Source organism: Cyphomyrmex costatus, unplaced genomic scaffold (assembly GCF_001594065.2).
Source record: "Cyphomyrmex costatus isolate MS0001 unplaced genomic scaffold, Ccosl1.0 scaffold36, whole genome shotgun sequence".
Lineage (NCBI taxonomy): Eukaryota > Metazoa > Arthropoda > Insecta > Hymenoptera > Formicidae > Cyphomyrmex > Cyphomyrmex costatus.
The window spans coordinates 4,249,247-4,272,247 of record NW_017277774.1 but is presented as its reverse complement, the minus strand read 5'-3'; the positions used below and the strand labels follow the sequence as shown (position 1 = coordinate 4,272,247).

The window sequence follows — 23,001 nt, the reverse complement described above, 5'->3', positions numbered from 1 at the left end:
TCTCAGTATACATTAAATTTTTTAATGTTGCTGTAACATAAAGCTGCTACCTATAATTGTATATCGTTCATCGTTCGTTAATTCATTATGTCAGAATTAGCAAATGAAGGATAAAGAATTATCCTTGGATTCCAAGAAGATGACATGCGCATAAAATTATAAAACACACAGAGAACGTCATTTATTCAATGACGACTATTAAAAAATCGTGGGACATCCTTTGGTTTGGCCTCCAAGTTAAAATTCTTCACAATTTCTTTATAAAGGAAGAATTAATTATATATATCACATTATTAAATATTTTCGAATTTAACAGAATTTATACAGTACAACGTACAATGCAATTCGATGCACGATGCAATTGTAGTTACGACTTCTAATTGTAGACAATTATCATATTGCGTAACATAAGCTTAATTATTACAAGATAATCCGACACGTTTGTAACACACAAATAATTTATTAAATTCATTTATTATTTCACACGTTCGATTAAGTTCAATTAAGTTAAATGAATGACTTCCGGCCGCTTTAATTACGCATTTTTTAATGCAACGTAATGTAGTGCAAAATGTATGTTTTAAATCGTTTATTATCTTAATAAAGTGGAATGCGAGATAACCCGCATCTATATCAGAGCGAGTAAGTGGCTTGTAAGGATCGCGTGCTCCAAAAAGACCCATTCACGCACCGCGTAATCGTATGTACCGTAAGCTGATATCGGCATCTTCGCACCGCACATTCCACAGAGGTATGCGATATTTATCCCGGCGCGGACGCTCAGGTCCCGCGCTCCCGTGCGTGCACGCGCCGCCGAAACGTGAAAACCGAAATAAAGATTCGCACGACACGCGCGACGCACCAGAAATACGCGTGGATCCTACTACCGACCTATTTCGAACACGAATATGGATTGATAATTTTATGAACTATATCCACGGCAGCAAGCTGTAACAACGCTATTGTTGCGAAGTACAAAATAATATTACGTAACGCTTGTAAAATCGACTATAATTTTAATTAAAATAACTATTTTTATTATCTGTACAGGATGTTCTAGAAATTGTGGTACAACCGATGATTTTTAGAAGGAGGTAATTTTTCGTATGCAGTTCTGTTTAAAAAAAAAATCTGAATTTGAATATTCATTACAATACGCACTTAATTAGCTACATTCTGCTTAGTTTGCATGATCTGATTATTTACCGCTATTCCTATGTGTCAATTTGCATTTGGTATTCTGAGAAAAACGTCTGATTGAATTAATTAAAATTCTGATTGAAAATGGACGAATTCGAATTTTCTTGCTCGTCCATTTTCAATCAAACATTTTTTTCACAATTACAGTTTAAAATAACGCAATAAGTTTCAATAATGTATTTATTTTATCAATTAAAAAATGTATTTTATACTTTTAAATTACTTTTATATGAAGAATTATCTGCTTCTCTCGATTATACTACGATTTTCAAAACCCTTTAGATAGAGCATTTAATTCATGTATAGTCAATGATTTTCTTACAACTTATACATTAAATACATTTTATTTACTTAAGCTTTTAGGCAATAATTAACTAAAAGATTCTGTAATTTATTAAAACTGCAAATAATGAATTATAAATGTTTGAAATGTATCGTTTATCAATTTAATACTCCATATATTTAATTATCGCACAATAGTTTCATCATGAAAATGACAGCATCATTAATCATCATAATATCATCTGGAGCATTCCATGTCCCAGAATTTGCTCTTACCGCAATTACGTTGCACTTACGCAATCTCGACTGCCTGAGATGCACTTTTCTGAAGATCGCGTCGACACAATGAAATTGCGCCGTACGGCGGAGTATATATACGATTCGAGCAAATTTGCGCACCGACTCGAGCGCAATTCAACGTGGACCTCTCTCGCGCGACCTAACCAGAATATTCGGGGAGGAGGGTAAAGAAAATGGAAGAGGAAATCGCGGTGATGGCACATAGGAATGTAGCAGCTGCGGGGCTCATTCACATCCACGCGCGCGGCAGAGTTCTTACTACTGCAGCGCTCACGGGCTGCTCTCTTCTCTCTTTCTCTTTCTTCCTCTCTCTCACGGGGTCGCCGTCCAAGTTACAAGTATAACTGCACTCAATGCCCGCCGGGTACCTACTTCTACTTCATTCTGTAGTCCTCACGATTGCTGTGAGATATATCTAGATTTAAATATCGCGGCCGAAATGTCTACCTATTGTCGCGCTCAATTATTCCGTTTCCGAAGTAGCTATCTCAGCGAATTTGTAGAAGCCCTCGTATATTCGATCTGCGGTTATTACTTGCAAGTATTATAAGTTCTAAATGTAGATTCAAGCTATTAATGTGCGTAATAACAAATAATCAAATAACTTCTATCATATTGGTTGTACATTTCTTAATTAACACTAGAATCATCATTCATCAATGACTTGACCATTTTGGTTCCGCTAATCATTTAAATTTTTTTCATTTTTATATTAGATATAATATGTAGTACAAAAGATTAACAATGTGAATATAATGCAAATAATTTTGATGATACAAAAAATTGAAATAATACCAAAATAACTTTTCTATAACAAGAATGGGAAATTATCAATTTCTCTCTTCGACCATTAGTGATTTGTAATGTTAAAGAAAATTAATTGATTCGATTTATTTGCTTTGAGTTATATTTTGTTTTGTAGAAAATTAACTCTCGTTTAATGTAAAAAAATTAGTTTAACTTAAAGTTTAACCGCTTAGTTTAAATTGATTTAATTGAAAAAAACTTTTCGATTTAAATTTCAAACAGAAACAAAGCAATAAAAATTAAAAGATAAATCTTTGTTATTGATTTTAGAAAAGAAATTGTATATTCCTTTAAATGTATCAATTTTTTCGTAACTATACACTAGAATGACTTTGCTCAAATGTTTAAAATTCTAGGTAGAGTAGTTTGTTAAATCATCAAAATAATTATGTTATAGAACATTTAATTACTAGATACTGATTGCTAGAATAATAAAACTTTTCACAGCTTTGTTATGCTTGAGCTTCTTATAATTATTTTTGTTGCCCAATAAAATTATTTATTTTTTCAAACTGTAACTACCTAAATTTTCAGACACTTCAACAAAATCGTTCTTTCCGTGAATTCTTTAATTTAATAAATTCGCGCGCAAGCAACATTATTTAAAAAAAAAAAATGGATTTCTTCCGTTCCCCATGGAGCTTCACGATGCCGCATTGCCATTCTGGAGCTGCACTCCGATGACATGATTAACAACGTGATCGCTGCGGTGCGACCGTTTACGAGTCAAGTTGGTTAACCAGACACTGCCACTTACCACCGGCGACAATCCGCGCGCGTTACATCAGCATCGTCAGTGGAATAACCATCTCGAGGAGCCGCGTCTGTTCGAGGCCAGGTCATAATGCAATCAGAATATCGCCCGTGGAAGAAGGAGAAGAAGATTAGAAGGCACCACTCGCAGCACGGTATTTACTTTGAACTATTCTCGGCTCCGCGGTCGAAACGCGCATTAGGTATATCCGCCGCCGCTGCGGCCGCGACCTCGTGAAAGCTTAGACCTTAAAGGCGCGTCTGCTCGCTCCGAAGGGAACCGATATCCTCGATAAGCGGCCACATGTTGGTGTGTTGTCAAAATGAGCGAATCAAAATACAAGGAGACGGACCGAGACTCGGGAAAGAATTTACGTTGCTCGACAATCGAACGCGGGACAATACCCGCGAGTTATAAAGTCACAATGAAGAGTCGTAAGACAATCAGTCGCGACGGTGACGAGTGGCGGATCGCGAAACGAGAGAAAAAGCTATCGGAGACAGAAGAGAAGCCGACGGACGTGTCCGAGAGAATACAATGGGCCACTGTTACGCGCTCGGTACCCTCGAACAATGCCGGCTCCCGGATTCAGTTAACAATCCGTGTCTAAGGTGGGGGCCGCTGTTAGATAAGAATGACGGAGGCTGCAGAGGCGCGACGATTCGCTCGAACATCCGCGAATATTCACGGTGAGTCATTTTTTCAGGGTGAAGATTTCTCTCTGAAGAGAACCGGCAAAGATAATTATCCCATATCCCTCTTATCTGTACTCTTTTAACAATAACACTGTTAAGAAACATTTTTGTGTTAAAAACTTGTTGTAAAATTATATGTGTGATGTAAGAATAAAATAAAATTACTACTCTAGAATCTTAAATTATTTTTCTTATTTTACGTTCAAAATCCTTAATGACACATTATACGACAATTCCCCTCGAATGGATATTATTACGCAGTGATTAAGTTGATCTCATACCGCGCTCGTTAACCACGAAGCGTCCGCGAAATCTCGCCTTTGGATTGACGCTTCGTTTCACGCGTGAATTTAATGAAGACACGGTGGGGTGGTTACCGATACCGCTGTCACGCGCACAAACAATGGGGCACGTTAATGAGAAAAATAATTACGAGAGATCTTTCTCTCGCTGTGGAAAATCAGAGAATGAGGTGCCGGCGCAGCAGCGGCTAAGGAGACAAGCGTAAGAGGGTTCGTGTAATGTCGTAGTCGAGTGGTCCAGACAACGTCCTGGTTGCATTAATATGCTTACTATTCCCCGTACCCTTCATGTAAGACGTGACTTAAAGCGTCCACCCGACGACATAATTATTTCGTAATTAATATAATAGCCATCAGTGGTCTCGAAGTTGGAAACACTCAAGTATCACAAGGATATAAGCAATTCCCACAATAACATATAATATGCAAGAAGGATGGCTTTTAATCCTATTTAATAATAAACTCATAATTTTTAAATCGTTATCTCCGTTACGTTTAATTGTTCCGTTAAAACTCCATGGACGTGTTTAACCAAAGAATAAAGAGTAAAGAGTGCAATACATTAGAAGTGATAAAAAAATTGTATATAACAATTATAGTACATAATTCCTTAAAAATGTTTATTTAATCAATTACCTTGAATTCCATCTATTTTATGAACAAGAAATAAAAAAAGGTAGATCTGTTAGAATTAGGACATGACCTACATGATACACAGAAAAACTGAAACAGTAAAACGTGAGCAGCAGCAACAAATCCAACATATTGATTTCCTTACACTACACTAAAATAATTTACTAAATCATAGATACAATATGATGCACGCGCGTGTATACGTGTGTGTGACAATATCAAACAAAGCGAAAAACGATAGATATCTAGTTCAAGATAGCGTCTCTCTTTTGTTTTTCCTTCTGATTTTTCTCAACTTGGAATAATTATCTACATATTTACATTCTACGGCATATATAGGAAGCTTATTTAATGCGCGACCATAATCATCGTTGCGTTAATGTAGGTATAAAGTTGCAAGGCATTGCTACCGACCATGATAGATGTTTAAAAAAAAGCCACCCGGTGCAATATATTTGTATTAATGAGATACTGACACGCCTGACATTTATATTGATAATAATAACGATCACACGTGATGTTATACGTTACGTTATACGCGAGACAGAGAAAGGGCAGTCGGCGGGAAGGAAACGAGACGGAAACTACATGCAGCAATGTATTGGAAAATAAAACGAATTATGCCTTGTCACAGTCATTCAATCGGACGTTGAATAACAGGTCGGGTCTCGCTGCAGTTACGGTTAAAAAATACGAAAACAGGTACGCGCGTAATCGCATCGTCGATTTTTGGAGTGCAGTATTACTTCCGATATGCCGGGCGTTCGAATGCACGTATATACGGAGCTGATTGAACGCGTTTTACACCGATGATCCCCGATCAGCTTTCGATACCTAGAACGCAGCAGCGACCGGGTTACAAGTATCGTTCTTTTTTTTTTTTTTTTTTTTTTTCAAGCTGTAATTCAATTTTATCGGATACCGAACGCGAACGCTTTTGGCGCCAATAAACTCGATTCAAACCTTCAATTATTGCAGCACAGGCATTTTCAATTTTTACGCCAGCTACGTATTTCTGGATTCAATGTGAACGTCGTGCTATTTACTACGCATCCTTCCAGTTACACGTAAATCCTTTAACGGAATTTTTTTCGAGATTGAGGTATATGCTATCAGTATAATACCTACGAGCACATTTCAATCTCTATTTTTAGTATAATAATCTAAATCATCTTTGTGTGAAATATTGTCATCGTCTTCTTTTAAATGCTCCACCATTAAAATAATTTAAAAGCGGTAACAATCATATCGCTGAGACACAAGAAAGGATAAAAGCAAATTGCTATGAGTAAACAAAATCAAATAAAATAGAATAATTGAAAGAGAGAAACAGGATTTGAGTGAGTGACATCAATCGGTGAATTTAATGGGATCAGTCGCAATTACTTGCATTACAACATGACGGGGATACGAGACGGTCTTCGGAAGAGGTATTGGAGGTACAAATCCGAGAAGGCGAGAACGGATAAAATTAAGCGAAGAAAGACCAGAGCAGAACGCGAGAGAAAAAAAAAGAGAAAAAGTGAGAAAAAACGAAAAGAGTCAGTGAGGTATAGTTGTAATGACACAAAAGAACGAGAGTGGCAGAAGAAAGAGGGAAAGAAAAAGCTGATAAAAGAGAATTATTAATATATTCATGATTATATATATATATATATATATTACGCTATAAAATGTCTAACAGAGAGAGAGCGATATTTATAGTTTTATGCAAGCAAGGCTGATTTTAGATAAAATCATTGAAATGCAGCAAGTCACTATTTTAAATTAAAAAATTCTTATCAAACTAATAAGAAACAAATTTACAAGCTGCAAAAACTTGGACGTGTAACCAAGTATATTAAAGAGTGAGATTAAAAATATTTAAATTATGATACACATACCAATAAATTTGTTATTAGATTAGTATTTCGCATTAAGATAATAACATAAATACGCTTTTTGTACAGAAAATTTTCTCTCGATATACGTTATATATATAATTTTAATTAATTGACCCTAGTAGATGTTAAATTAATAATTTATTTTTCTACGTATCATTCCAATTCACAAGAGCGGGCAAAAAGGCATGTTGTGTAACACAAATTGCAAACACGAATGTCCAGAAGTTCGGGGAGCGCGGTGCGATACAGCATGAAGTAACGCGGACGCCCAGAGTGTCACGCATCGTTGCCCCATGATCAAACGGCAAACATTGTCGGCCTACCACTCGAATTCCACGGTAATTCTTTGATCGCTCGAAAAGATACGTCGACCAGGTCTCTCCGCGGTAGCTCGAGCCACAATCTCCCGCCTGGTTGCTCGCCCGACAAGTTCGGGGGATGAACTGAACGAAAGGAGGACAGGCATTCGCACGCGAATGCGCGCGTAAGTCGGCGTCTCTCTCGTAAAGCAGATGGAGAGGCAAGAGCAAAAACGCGACCGCGCTCGTTTAGCCTGTTTAACGGCAGACCGAGTCGCGCTCTGCAAAAATCACTGCGACGACACGACGACGCGGTGATAATGCGCACTTTGCGGAGGCTTCGTTAGCGAAGGCAGGGGTGCAAACCGTATATACAGGGAGATATGACGTAAGCGAGGTGTAAGCATCGCAACGAGGATGACGATGGATGACTGAACATGAAAAGCGAACAAAGTGACGACGAAAAACAAAGTTCATAAACCTTATTATGCGGAAACAGTTATCGATTAAATTCTTTGTGATAAATAAAATTCGAGAGAAATGTATAAAGACACGCGATAAAAGACATAGAAAATAACAATCTTTTGTGTTTCGGAAATTTTCTATTGAAAAATTACGTTATATAATGTCATAATTAAACGCGCTACTAATCATATTTTTCTTACGCAATGCACTAATGTCTCGTGTCGCAATACGAGTCGAATCAATTTTATCAGTCTATGACATTTTCAACGTGATAATTACTTTTTGTAATCCAGATATAATTGCTCCTGCATACAGAGTGCTGCGACATAAACTCTTATAAAGCGCACGGCTCGAACAAATCTTACTTCATTTTATTTATCGTATGTAAGGAGGTGTTGTCTAATGAAATGCCAGCTAATCAGTTTATTAAATACCGCGTTATACCGAGAACAAGCGCTAATTATGAATTGCGAGGTGGCTTTCGCACTGTAATTACCGTATAAACGTAAGTAATAGTTTTGTCGTTTTTACACGCGCGTACACGCAATTCCCGATCGCAATGGCCGCGATACCCACCGTGCGATTCCCTTTGTAGCCGCTCACGCGCGAGGTGAACTCGCGCACAAAAAAAAAAAACAGTCGGGGGGGGTTGTATATAACGCGGCAACGGGAACGCACGTTACGTAAATATGCAGAACGGAGGGCACACTTTTGTTCGACGGCACGGAACGCGGCCCGGTACGCGGTCCACGTCGATTCCACGGGCTTTCGTGCATGTTTCTATGAATTCCTCTCTCTCCCCCCCCCCTCCCTCTCTCCCCCTCGCCACGCGTACGCGTGGGTTGAATGCGTGTATGTACACATTACCGGTTTGTGGTCGATACGGATTTTACGAGCGACGATGTGCTTCAGAGAGGGCGGACGCTCGGATGCATTTGATACAATATATAAGCGGCGTGACGCGGAGTCGACGGGGGAGGGGGAGGGGGGGTAGAAAAGGGAGAAGAGCGGAAGCGGGGGTCGATGGGCGCGAGGGAGGTCACAAAGTAGCATTCTATTGACAGAAAGCCCGGCCGCTCTCTCGGGTCCGCCGGTGATTATACTTGGTGATCATATCGCTTGCGTATTGACAAACAGTGGTACACACAGAGAGAGGGAGAATCATCCCCCTCTCTCTGAGAGTCACGGGGAGCAAAATTCCCTCTTATTTCCTCTGTCCGTAACTGTTGTGTCTCTCGTCCATCTCTCTCTCTCTCTCCCATCCCCTTCGATCCTATGTGTATATCCCGCCGCAATCGCTGCCGCCATCGGATCGCGGGGGTGGCCGAGCCTGCGGTCGCGTCTCGTGCACCGGTGCACACACAGCCCGCCCACCGGTGGTCCACAATGCACTGCTAATTCCCATAAAGCGTCGGCCGATACGCAAATGGACAAATGGATATGGACGTACACACGCAAGTATGGAATACAGGCAGCGCGCGTCCGCCCCGTACCGAGCCGCCGCGCCGCGCCGCACGCCCCTCTGTCGGCCCTGATGCGCAAAACGCGATGCCCTCGTGCAGTTTTGCCCCGCCTTTGTGGACCATGTTGTCGCACGTAATAACGATATTGTGCGACAGATTATACATCTCTGATAGATAAATATGTGAAATAATAATAACGTGAGCATACAAATACATGATTTTACAATGTGCACACATACGATATATTAATGTAGTCCAGAAACTACTGTTTGTCGTCGCATACATGGATTATTACACGGTTTACTGATGTCACACACACACAATACGATATTTGCGTACTAATGTATTTATATAATATTTTTATCGTCCCTCATAAATTATAATATAATAGTTGAATCGAAAATCTTGATGGAAGAATTTAATAAACAAGTTACTTAATATGTTGCGATTCGAAAGTCATTGGCGAAGCATAATTAAAAGTTGACAGTTATTTACATAATTACATATTCGCCTGTATATCCTGATGATTAATGAGAAATCTAACGATATCGTCCTGAATATATAATAGTTACGTCGCGTTAATCACGGCATGCAAATTTCGATCGCATTTTCGTTTTTGTAGGAACACTTATACCCGTCACCATTTCAATCTCTCCTTGGATTTCTTGAAAAAAAAATATTTTGTTACGAAGTGCGCACGTAACGAAGCTGACTCGTTACATATCTACATACGTTTTTACCCACGGCGCAGCGTTATAATAATATTCAAACTGGCAGGGGAGATAAAATTAAAGACTAATGAAATAAAATTCCGCAAAATGCGTTATCGAGTGTGTTACAAGTCTGTTTAGATGAGCAAGGGTTGTTTAGATTTCAAAAATTGAAATTTCCAACCGCGGATTTTTTCCCGGAATCGCGCCACATGATGAAGATTTTCGCACGCGGTTAATGCATGTATTTCATTGGTAATACGCGCTAACCATAATTCTTATTAAAATATGTAAAAGTAGTAACAGCGAAACGTGTTAATGTACTAATTTCACGCGCAGCTGCGTCGCGTGTTTGGCAAGTTGGTAATTTATGAGGAACGAAAATTTATTTCAGAGAAATATACGCGTCCGCCATACACAGAGGAGATAATTTGCTTTTTGCGTACGTTTCCGCGGGGAAAGACGAGGGAGGAAGGGGTTAAATTTCGTTCGCAAAGAGACTGTCCTGCCTGCCTGAGTGTACTCAAACATCTTTGACCAGGCAAAATGAAAACCTTTTGAACCGCTGAGTGTTTGTTTACGACTGGATTTTCCCTCGGATACATGTTTCATATTGTTTTATATTCATGCTGCATAAAAATCACATGCTCGATGAGTACACGGAAGTAGAATTTTCCGTGGTAGAAACGGCGCGCGGCGCCTTTGGCGTAGATAGAAGAGTATACGCGACTCGGGGAGAAAGTCTACGCGGTGCAGCAGCAGGTCGGCTGTGATCGGAGCTACTGGGCGTGACAGTTCTGCTGCAGGTGCACAGCCGAACGTATAGGCAGGATCATGAAAGCGCGCCCCGGGCTATAGAGGGGAAGAACGCGCGGCGATCCTCTCGCCGCCCACGCGCGATCGGCCTGCTCGTTCGCTGGGAAAGACAGGAATCGAGAGAGCCGGTGGTGCATGGAATAAAGAGAAAGAAAGAGAGCGCGACACAGACAAGAGATACGAAAAGGTGGAAGAGAAAGGTCGGAGAGAGAGAGGTGGGAGAGAGACTAGAGATGAAGAGGAGATCGAGGAGAGCGTGCGGGCCTTGTCGCTGACTACGCGGTCGCGCACACCTGTGCCAACGCAGCATGGCACGGCGTCGCATAACAGGTGGAAAGGTGTACAACGGAGGAGAGAGACAGACAAACGGAGGGAGAGACCCCCACTCGACCCCGAGTCTGCCAACTCGAACATTACTATACGCCCTCCGCGATCCAAGAGGAGGAGAACATCGAGACTACCGCCTTCCTCGCCTACGTTTTCTCGTCTCTCGCTCTATCTCTCTCGTCGCCTTTTTACTCCACCTACCTCTTTCTCGCGCGCTCCTATCTACCTCGTACGCCCGCTCGCTCCTAATCTCACCCGCCTCACCCTCCCCTCCCGCCGCCCTACCGCCGCTTTCTCTACGCTTCTCTTCGCCCCCAACCCCCTCCCTTTCGGTGCCGCCGCCGTCGTTGCATTTCCGCTTTAACGTCGTCGGCTAAACTCGAGGCGCCCGCCGCGCGCAAACGCCGCCGACAAACGCGTTTTCTCTCCGCGCCGATGAAATGGCGGACGCGACAGAACATTCTCTATACCTCTCTAGAGGATCTCATCGGAGATCACTCTCCTCGCAAAGTCCATCTCTCGCCCGTTGGAGATTTTCCAGCGAATCAGACAGCTTTTACTTATGTTACAGTGTAACTGACATTTCAGTTACCGTCCCCGACCGGTTTGTCGGACACGCCGATTAATCATCGAATGGAAAACTTGTAGATCGACTCGACAAATTTTTCTGGATTTTAGATGTTCTTAAATCGAACCTATCAGGTTATCGTCACGCGATTATTAAGATATACGACTCTAAACGGGAAACGCTGAGATATGGAAAACTTATTTTTCTTGCGCAGAGATTGGCACTTTCCTTATCTTCCTTCTCTCGAATCGTTAAAACGTTATTGCCGGTAGTTATTACGCGTCTCTCTGACTGAGGATTTCAATTATTGGTGCAATTGCAGCAGACGATCGTAACAACTCCTGACTCCCGCTTCTCTCTCCCTTTCTCCCGGCTTTAATTATCTAACGACATTAGATATAATATTAGATATATCCAACTAACATTAGATATATCCATTCACAAATGTTATGGAAATAATCTCGCGTTATTGATTGTAGATTAGATCAAGTGCGAAAACGGAATGACAACAGATATATTCTAAATATGTAAATTAAGTATGCATTGAACGTACAACACTACTTTTCTAAATACAAAGAGTTAAATTGTAATTACAAATTTAATTGTTACGCTTCATTTACAGAGTAATTTGTTAACATGAAAAATGAAATTTTTGCTTATATGTCACAATATTATTATTATGTATAGTTCAAATAAATTAAATTTCGTTCAAAGAATTCTGAAAATGCAGACGCTTTAAATAATCAAACGTCCCCCCCGTGAGAATACATTTATTTTGCGTGCGTTTCTCTCTTCTTGCGGGTATATAATTAAATATAAATCAATATAATTGAAAATGTGTCAGCGACTTGTCCGTCGCCGCCGCATTCCGCTTTGCGGATCATAATCGACCGTTCGCAGGATCTCCGGGATATTTCGAGATGTTGTTTACGGCACAACGGATGTTGTTACCGTCGTACTCTCCTCCCAAATTCCGAATATTAATATTCAGGCACCGCGCGGCCTCTTATACCTGCCGCGCGCACATGACGGATATTTACGCGAATGCATTCGTAGAATTTCGCCGGCGGGTGAATTTAGCGGGACATCGGGGAAGAAACATCGTTTCCACAGCACGTAAATGACTGGCATAATAACGGTAATACACGTCGGGCATTATCTGCACGCGCTCGCATTTTTGCAGGCAGACAGGTTCCTCCGGTCTCCCGTGATTCCCCCGAGTGGCGGCGGGCGGCGGGCGGCGTGGTTGCGTTTCGCCGCAGCCACGCGATGACCCGCGCTTTTTCAGGCTGCGCGAAGTATCGAGTCATCGCCATGAGACGGAAGGTGATACTAATCTCGATGCGGTTATCGAATCCGATACGCAGGCCGGAGCGATTTCAATGAGATCTCATTGTGCCCGAACATTCGCGCCCGATGCGCCGCGCTCGCGGATTGCAGTCTGGCGTGATGCAGGCGCATCAAAGGTGTACTGTTACTCGCGGAGGTGCAACGGACTGGCCGCTATTAGTACGGTAATAACACAGAGAGATAGAGAGAGAGAGAGAGAGAGAGAGAGGGAGGTCTTGACGTTATTGTCAGGAACATCGCGGAGATGCTTTTAAGCAGAAGAATACGGGCTTGACATTCCGATGGCGCGGGAAGGAACGCGCGTAGAATTTTTATGTTGTTTGCAGAGAGCGCGTGCACGCGGACATTATGAATTATTCTTACAATCCTCGCCGGGGACGAGTCGTCGGAGTCGCGAGAATGCTTCGCTTTATCGCGCGGTGTGTCTTTTTAAAACGGAAACATATACCAAGTTGGTCGTAACGGCAATACCGGTCATCGCGTCGCGTCGCTGGAAACTTGGGTTTCTCATTTTTCTATCGCTGTCTGCTGCGATATTTCTGCACGACCGCGATTCAACCGCGTAATTATGATTCCGCGGTAATCGATGCACTTTCCCTCGTCAATCAACATACGCTGGCTGGCGATTTATATTGAGACACAGCTTGATCCGTCATTCTCTATTTCGTCACGGCCACGCGTTCTATTTTTTCCTCTATTAATCGTAAACGATATCCCACATGATGTGACGTAATTGGACAATCCATCAGAAATTATATAACTGTTACAGTGCACTGTGCTTTCATTACATTAATTCACAAATTTTGAATAATTTTTAGTGTAGAAAAAGGAAACACATTGCTTTTGTTGCAATGTATTTTAGGGCATTGAGTTCAAATCTGCCGCCTTTAGTTAGATATAGATCTAAACGGAATTTGAATGGACCATCAAAACAGGAATTTCAAGCATGATAAATAGTGCTACAAAAATATTTTTTTGTTTTGATATTCTAGCAATCAGTGTGATGTTTTACATAATTATTCTAGTTGTCCAACAAAATTATTTTTAGATCTGTATATCTAGCTAAATTTTTAGATATTTCAACAAAACCGTTTTGGACCCATGTGAAGCTGGCCCCCCAATATTAAAAAATCGATTTTTTTCTTCATGCATTCGTTTGCTCACGAATGCTCAGTTGGAATTTTCGTTTGATCACCCTTAGTTCAAAAGATATACGAAAATTATGTTTTGGGGGGTCAACTTCACACTAGCCCCCCAATATTAAAAAATCATTTTTTTTTCTTCATGCATTAATTTGCTCATCGTTTGCTCACGAATGCTCAGTTGGAATTTTTGTTTGCTCACCCTTAGTTTAAAAGATTTGTGAGCAAACGATGAGCAAACGGATGCCAAAAAAAAAAGACTTTTTAATTCGATATCAAAATTTAATTTTCGTATATCTTTTGAACTAAGGGTGAGCAAACGAAAATTTCAACTGAGTATTCGTGAGCAAACGAATGCATGAAGAAAAAAATCGATTTTTTAATATTGGGGGGCCAGCTTCACACGGATCCGTTTTTGCGTATATCCGTGGTCGTCTTAGGTTTTGAAATTAAAATTTTTCTATATAATATTCTGTCATTTTTTTTTTTAATTTTCGTCTTTCTGTGCCTCAATTCAGGCAGATTAATTTGTGAAAATTTTTAATTTTCAATTATTCATAATTTAATACGTTGCAGCGTTTATATTTAAGATATTTAGCGCACACGTCGCATTATAAAAGACGATATTTATAAATATAATTCAGTTACGTCTTCCCATGCATTAAAAGATGGTCTACCTTCGATTGATCCTGCTGTTGTACCAGACGCTCCCTAAGCAATTGCAACTGCAGGATCATCTCCGACAGTCGGCGCTCCTTCTCGGCGAAGCTCTCGGCGCAAAGGATCCTGTGAAGGGCCGCCACGCCGTCCTGATCTACTTGCGCCTCCGTGTTTGATATCCTTCCAGAATCCGGAGGTGAGAGTGCCACGTTATTTGTCACGGTGGTAGTCGTGCTTCCACTGCAACTGCAACACATACGATTCAATCCCAAGTCAATTTCATCCAATCAAAAGAGAGTGAAATGGACGGGGGAGACAGAAGAAAAGACAGTCATTAAATATTTTAGGTTGATTTTTAACTCGAAAAGTTTTACAATTATTAAATAAATAACTCTTGCATTTAACATACATATTTTTATATTAATTAATTAAGTAGTTGATAATTTGTTATCGAGAAAGAAATTCTACTTAAACTACTAACTATATAACAGATGAAAATTTTTTTTTTTTTTCAAAAGAAATAAATGCCGTTCGCTGTGTATCAATGATAAATAATTAATCATTATCGGCAAACTTTATTAATATTTCGTTTTTATTTTATTTTATCTTTCATTAACAATATTCATTTCTTTATAAACTAATTATAAATAATAATAATTATTCGTCATTAAATAATTGTTCATTATTAATAATCATTATAGTCTTTTTAATATTACACAAAAGAAGAAAAGAATAACTATCAGTTAGGAATAATTTCGTCGATGCAAAGACATTCTTAGACCGCCGAGTGAGAAAGAGGCAGATAGCCTCCAGCGCATTAGGTTGGAACCAGATGGTAGGTGGTCGCGTACGCGACGCTGGAAGCCAGGTGAATAATAAATGAGACGCGGCCGCGCAATCACGACAGGGCGAGTGTTTGCGTCCGTGATGGGGCATCCCGGTGCCATCAGTTCTCCCCCGTTCCCCGGATCCCCAGCCCTTGAGCACCCGCCCAGAACCGGCCTCGAGATTCTGTTCCTTTATGTCGAAGAAAATGGTCCGCAAATAAGTGATACAGGTCGTATTGTATGTGTGTGTGTGTGTATGCGGCGCTTAGGCGACCACTGGTCCATCCAACAAAGCCTACATGAGCGAGAAGAACGAGGGTGATAATGTCGACAACGAGGAAAGCTTACGCTGCGAAAAATATAGGCCAGCCGCATCTCTCATGACGTTACAGGGTCAACGATTAAAGTTACATTACGATATACGCCAATGACACGCAGCACAAACGCTTAAGCCGTCCTGACATACGTCAAGTCACGGACATGTGTACTTTTTCCTCGTTTACAATACGCAGCCATCATTTATCCATTTATCCGAGATATTTTCAGATTTGCAATGCTAGCTTGATTATCTTAATTATTTCAGGTTAGTAATTTCTGATTAATAGCTCTAGAGCAGCTAAGAAAGCTTTTAATATCACATTTATATTCTTTTCTTGCGATAAAACACGTTATCAGTAAATCTTCTTCGATAAAAAATTAAACATCGCGTCGCGTATTTTAAAACAGAAAAATGTGTGAGATATATAATTAAATTTTTAGTAAATTTTTTTTCTCAGCTGTTAATTTGTCAAATAATTATATGAGCTTACAGTTCGTTTAACTTCACCGCAGAATTTAAATGGACGGATGACATTTGAATATTTCCTGAGTGTTTAAGTCTATCTTGTTCAGCCAGCAGTCAACGAAAGTGCGCATCCAGTTTCATGAAAAGCCTTAATTCCATCGTGAACTTTCTTCAGCGTGATAATGATGATGCGAGCTTGGAGACAAATTTCGTTCATATTTAATAATTTTAAAAATAAAAAGGCTCCTGTTATTATTATTATCGCACGCTAAGATATTCAAAAGGCTTAATTTCATACGCGAGCCGAGATAAATGGTCGCCTCGTCTCTTTTGTTCTATTCTTTTTACGTACATAATTTATTCTTGTCTACGCGGACTAGCAGCGGGCGCGAGAATGTTTGATAAATTGATAGCACATGGATTGCAGATGAAATTAATAAGAATAAAGAGGTCTTTTCGTTTTTTTATCGCTGAGGCTCGAACATGAAATCTTCATGGGAGATCTTTTCGATTTATAGCAACGCTTCATTAAAATCCGTCTATACTAATATATCGTTGAGTATAACTGTCGATAATTAGATGTCTAAGTTATTAAGCGTCACGATCGATGTCGTTACTAGCCTATTATCTTGTAATAAATATAAATCACCAAGCTATTTATGTATCTATCAATCTTTTATCTCGATTTCTCTCTCTGTCACGAAATAGAAATGTTTTAACTTCACGATCAGCAAATTTAATGTTTGCTTAACTGCTGTATCGCAAAATTTCTACTCGTTAAAAAGGATTATTCTACGTTTTTGCAAATCAAATCGATTATTTTAAATAGCGTTACACTGTTTCGCTGACTTTTATCGACAAAAATTTTTGCCAGTGTCGTTTTGCCCTCCGACATTGGAAATATCAGAAGTTTTTACGTATCAACGTTATCGCCGATCCATAATGCGACGTGGTTACTTCACGGAAATTTTTATCCAATATCTACTATATTTAGAATAGCTGAGAGCTAATGTACATGCCCGATATTTTCGTCTACTCTATAACTCTTCTCGCATCTCCGAATGCTCGTACGTGCTCATAATACGATTCGCGCGCGATACGTCAGTAGTGCATATATGATGTACGAATCCGAGACGCTTTATGTAACAATGTTGTTACAGTTGTTTGTACGTCCTGTCGAATGTCCACACGCAAATTTGCACGAGTTCAAAGTACCTCCGAGCGTGTCGATTTTCTATTCCTTGAAACTAGTATGACACATTGGAATTATCTTCGCGACGAGTAAATAACAAATTAAATTATTAATGATTAATATCCAGCTTAGGAATAAATTGTTAGAACTAGACTGAAAACAAATTAATTTGTACACTTGATACTAAATGCTACACATGCATTGCTCCAGCGTGATAAGATAACTTTGTGAGTATTACCCGTATATTTTTAAATCGTATCCATGCTATTTCGATATACGCGAAGTCAGATTGAACGTGCTCCAAAAAGAAGGTAAACGTCAACGTAAGTGCACGTTGTACTGTTGGCTGAATTTTTGAAGAATCTTGGCCAGCCGTCTGCTCGATGTGGGCAGCAGACTGGCACAGTTCTGTGCTACTACTTCTCCACGCTGCCAAGTTCACTCGTTTACTTTCAATGACTACACGTCAACGTAAGACATTGCGTTTAACACATCTAACTTGAGGGAAGACACTTTTTGCAAAGATTTTTGTTATTGTATTATTGCCTGTCCTTTATACAATATTGCCAGGTTGTTATTTCACGCGAATCTACTGTCATAACGCAATATACTTTTTGTGTCAATAATAATGGTCTCAAAAGAAAATAACAGAGCCTAGAAAATTCATAACAATTTGATTATCCCAGAAATGATTTGCGTAAACGTTTCATTAAGTCAGCAATTTCTAATTTCAATATCAATCAACGCGTCACTAGTATGTTGTAGAATAATCTAGAAACGCGCGCAAAAATATAATTTTATGGTAACATCATCAGAACTTTATCGTACCATCTATGACGCAAAATCGTAATTAGCCACGTGTACATAATTTAGATCTATTTCTCGATTCTATATGAACAATTTACCGGATAAAGAAAAAAAATTATGCAAACAAAAATTAATTCAACTGATTATGTAGGACGATTATTATCGACGCAAAATAATCATTTGAAAAACATATGTCAGTCTCCAGATATGATTGTCTCTCATGGATTATCCGGAATTGATTAAAGCTGTGTTTCGATTACTCACTGTCAATGCTGAAAATCCGCATATATGTTTATGTTACGGGCACTATAGGTTTTCAGCACCGGTAGTGAACATCTAACGTAATCTCTGTATCACATAATAGATTTAAGTATTGTTATGACATTAAAATGAAAAAAATTAATATCTATCAATGTGAGATGCTATATAAAGAATATATTATTATATCAAGCAGTCCAGTAAATAATAGCTTTCTATGATTAAAAAAAAAAAAATGATATAATATTAAAAGATTGTAGATATAAATTAGCGCTATTAATTAAACTTCCGCAATGATGATTAATCTTTTAAGAACTTACAGTGTACGAGATCAGATAATATGTACAGATTACAGATTAATTATTGATACATTAAATCTACAGTAATTTTCATTAAATTAAAATTATTTCAAGACTATACCAAAATCGCGAAAATAATTTTTTGAAATTTTTGATTCGATAATATATAATTATATAATTAATTCGAAACAATTATATATATGTATATAAAAGTGTTTCAAATTATGTTTTACTATGGTATGTTCTAGCGCTTTTTGATCACGAATTACTGCGGTCATTGTTGACTGACTGTACGGCCATAGAGATCCATTTCAAGAAACTGCTAGGTTGGCTTTATGGTTTCGGGACAATAGTCTCTTTTAGGTCCCACCCGATCGTTAGTTGCATGTTACTATATCCGAGATACCCAGGCCTTGAGAATGTAGAGGCAAGAAACGACACAGTGGTCTTTTCTTTCAGAAAACAAAATTATAGCTGACGCCCTAATTTCCGGCGATAACAACGGATGATGGAGAATGTGAAATATCGCATTGTAAGCTGTGTTCGAAGAATATCGATACTCTACACTTATTTGATTAAAAGTATATCGTATAAAACGAAACGTTACTTGCTATGTATCAAGATATTCTTATTGAATTGCTGCAAGTATTCTAAAAATGATAAATTTTGCCATGAATATATAATAACTATATAACATGTCATCAACTTGTTTGACCGATAAATAACAATTAATCTTGCGATTAACTCGTTATAAAATCGAGATTAAATTCAAATAAGTATTTGTATATGCTCCGTTTATATATATAGTCAGCAATTAGTTACGAAAGCAAAAATTATAGGCATTCGTAATAAAGTTGCAAAAAGCAACATCCGTCTCTGATTTACCATTATATTATATTAATCAGTTATGTAAAGTGGGAGAGATACGATAACCTCGGCGACACGGTGGCGCATTATGAGGCAGATATTGCAACAGAGTAGTGCACTGTTACAATGTCGATCGAACACGGCATCGAATAATTAACATACACAAGTTGCATAAGAGTCGCTTATCGAGATACGTCGTATGGATTACACGAATCATAACGGAGTCTAAACGATCAGCAAAACTGGAAGAAGTTCTCAAACGGCACGCTGTTCTCATTTCCTGTTATTTACAGGATACTTCCTGACCGCGTTAATAGCAACCGGATCGATATTAAACGAAAGAGAGTCAAAATGATAATTGAAAGATCTAGATCTAGAGCACAAAAAAATTCCGAAATAGAAGCGATCTCTTTCTTTGTTTTCTTGTATTATTTGCACATTTTAATTTTAATTAAATAATAAACACAGTATTTTTTGATAGGCAAATATATAATACATATTTGCTAGACACACCCCATAAAATAAAAAAAATTATTCGAAAAATGCTATTAAATCTGTTGAATTATTTGATAAGCAAACGATAGTCCTTTTTCTATTATCTGAGATAATTTAAAATAGAGAAAGAAGAAAGAAATGAGTCTTATCTTGCTCTAATTCTCTATTTCAATATGTGATCACCTGGACTAACCTATGTGCATTGTGACCGGTTGGCGTGGAAGAGAGCGGCGGTGATGTCCGCCTGGTATTGGTGGTATCGTCTTGGATAGACAAGGATTCGCTGTTCATCTTGCACGTTAGTCTTTTCAGAACGTCGTCCATGGATCTTTTGCTGCCTGCGGCGGTGGTACCACTGCCGTTATTGTTGTTGTTGTTCTGTGTGACGCTGTTGTTGTTATTATTGTGATGAGGATGATGGGGGTAATAGGGATCAACGGATAGGAGGGTGGGTGGCGAGCCGCACTCCGAGGAGCTCGCCGGTTCCAGTGCACCGCCCGACGACGACGACCTGTTCGTATGGTGATGATGGTGGTGGTGGTGGTGATGGTGGTGATGATGAGGATGGTGATACGGTGTGAGGGTTTCTTGGCTCGACAGGAACAACAGCCTCTGTCGCTTGGCCGTCCGCAAGGAATTCAACGAGGGCGACGGCGAGTCGCGTAGATCCGGTTCGCTGGTAGTCGCCGGCGATGAACAGCCGGACGACTCGCACTCGCCGCCTCTTTGATGGGAGTAGCACTCCTCGATGTCGACGGGGGTGGTGGCACCCTCCTCACCGACGACGGCTGCCTCGCCACCGGAACCGGCCACCGGCGAGGTAGTGTCCTCCTCCTCCTCGTTGGCGCCTGCCACTGTACCCGCACCGCCCCCGCCCTCCGATAGCTTCGTTGGTGGCGACTTCCTCTTTGAGGACATCCTCAGTCTGCAACACAAGCGTAACAGGAGACTGCTGAGTGTTTTTTTGTCTTTTTGCTTTCTCTTTTTTTATTGTTCTTGCATCGACGTACTCAATTGGGATGTATATCGTAGAGGAAGAGCGGGGGAGGAATATCAGCGTTGTGAAAATCTTCGTATACTCTCTATATGTGCTTGATGATACGGCTCGCTTTTTCGTACGTATCGTGAAAAGATTACTTAAAATGTCGCCAGAACTCATTTTTACGTTGTGTTGATTACTGCGATTTATCCAGTTTGCTGGCAGCACGAAAGAGTAGTGTAGAGGGTACAATTTCAGCATCCTCTAGTAGAGGATCGTACAAGCGACGGAACGACGTCGCTTCTTACGTCACCCGGTTGCCCCCGGCAGGCGCGACGTCTAAACTATCTGCCATCTGGCGCGGAGTTAATTTAGACACGGACTAGCCCAAGTTCGTCCATTCATTTCCGTCTACAAATTACCAAATCTAAATTCAAATCGCGCGATCGACTGGCCGTCTGCTGGCTCGACGGCAACGGCGGCGGCGGCGGCGTCTCGTCGCTGATATCGACACGCGGACAAGTGAAGGAACGTTAGGTTACGTAACTGGACGCGAGGCGTAATTATCGGGCGGGAATTATTGTTGCGCTAGCGTGTCGCAACAATCTCTCTCCATTAATCGAAAGAGATTCCATTAATCGACTGACCGAGAACGCACGAGAGACGCAACGAAGACGAGAGAAAAAAAGAGAGAAAGCGAAAGAGAAAGAGAACTACATTAGCCGCGCGATTATCTTCTGCTGGCGAACGCGAGTGAGGTTGCGAGGTCAGAAACAAACGTAGTTCGTGGTTTCGTTGATCGACATCCGATGAAAGCGGGACGAGCCTTAACCGTATTTCCGGCGACACGCAGGCTTCGACGTTTCTCGTTTCCGAAAGCAATCTATTCGATGGAACAAATTAACGACTTTAAACCCTCGGTCTTCAAATTTTTCGAAACAATTTTTTTTACTAAATAAAAAGAATTACAGTCGCATTAGATATGGAAATAGTTTTGAAATTTTATATGCAATTTAAATACATTTACTTCAAATGTGTGCTTCTATTGTTTTCGGACTTGCAACACAAACTGAAATAATAATAGTTAAAATAATAATAATAATAATTTTTTTCTCTCCCTTGGAATTGTTTTGATTTTCGAATCTATACGGCACACGTGGCGTCAAGCAAGTAAAAAAATGTGTATTAATCTGTATTAAAAATCGAGCATTTTATCCAGTAGTGTGTCAATGATTTCTCTCATTAACGCGTTTGACCTACATTTTTGAGCTGCACGATTAATGTATGGAGGTATAAGGTCCATTACACACACATATATATGTCAAAGATAATGAGATTTAGACGTAAACGACTTTTCAACTGGGAGATGCGCGTTTTACACGACGCTTTACGTTCAAAATTGTCCCCTGTGATGTGTATAATTACAAGGGGAGATTTATTACTGCAAGTTTACGCAGACATTTGTTAGTCACATAATAGAGAACGATTTACGGTGCTGAGAGAATGCCGCGCGCATCTTCTCGGAACATGAAAGCGATGTATCATAAAATTATGAAATATATAATGACATCGACTGTCATCGGCCATTTCGCTTTAGGCACCACTAACTGTATCGCGGGGATAAAGATAATATTTATATAATGCATCACTCGAGATGTATGCAATCTTCCCTCATGATATAGGTATGTAGATTGATCGGTTAATTCTTCAAAAGACAGATTAAATATAAACTACATTTGACAAAATATTTATTTGTCTAAAAATACAATTATATATCGAATATTAAGAAAGCAAGTATATATTGTATAATATTAAGATAATACATACTATATACTTT

General features: G+C 39.7%; 1 protein-coding gene across 1 annotated transcript in view; it reads right to left on the bottom strand.

Moving 5' to 3' along the window:
• Positions 1 to 23,001, bottom strand: part of Sox102F (transcription factor Sox102F) — a 122,375-nt gene that overhangs the window by 18,206 nt on the left and 81,168 nt on the right. Inside the window, exons 4-5 of the mRNA XM_018542990.1 lie at positions 20,379 to 21,110; positions 14,674 to 14,896 (exon numbers count right to left, since the gene is read on the bottom strand). Coding sequence (XP_018398492.1) covers positions 14,674 to 14,896; positions 20,379 to 21,110 — 955 coding nt within the window. The remainder of the gene's footprint in view (positions 1 to 14,673; positions 14,897 to 20,378; positions 21,111 to 23,001) is intronic.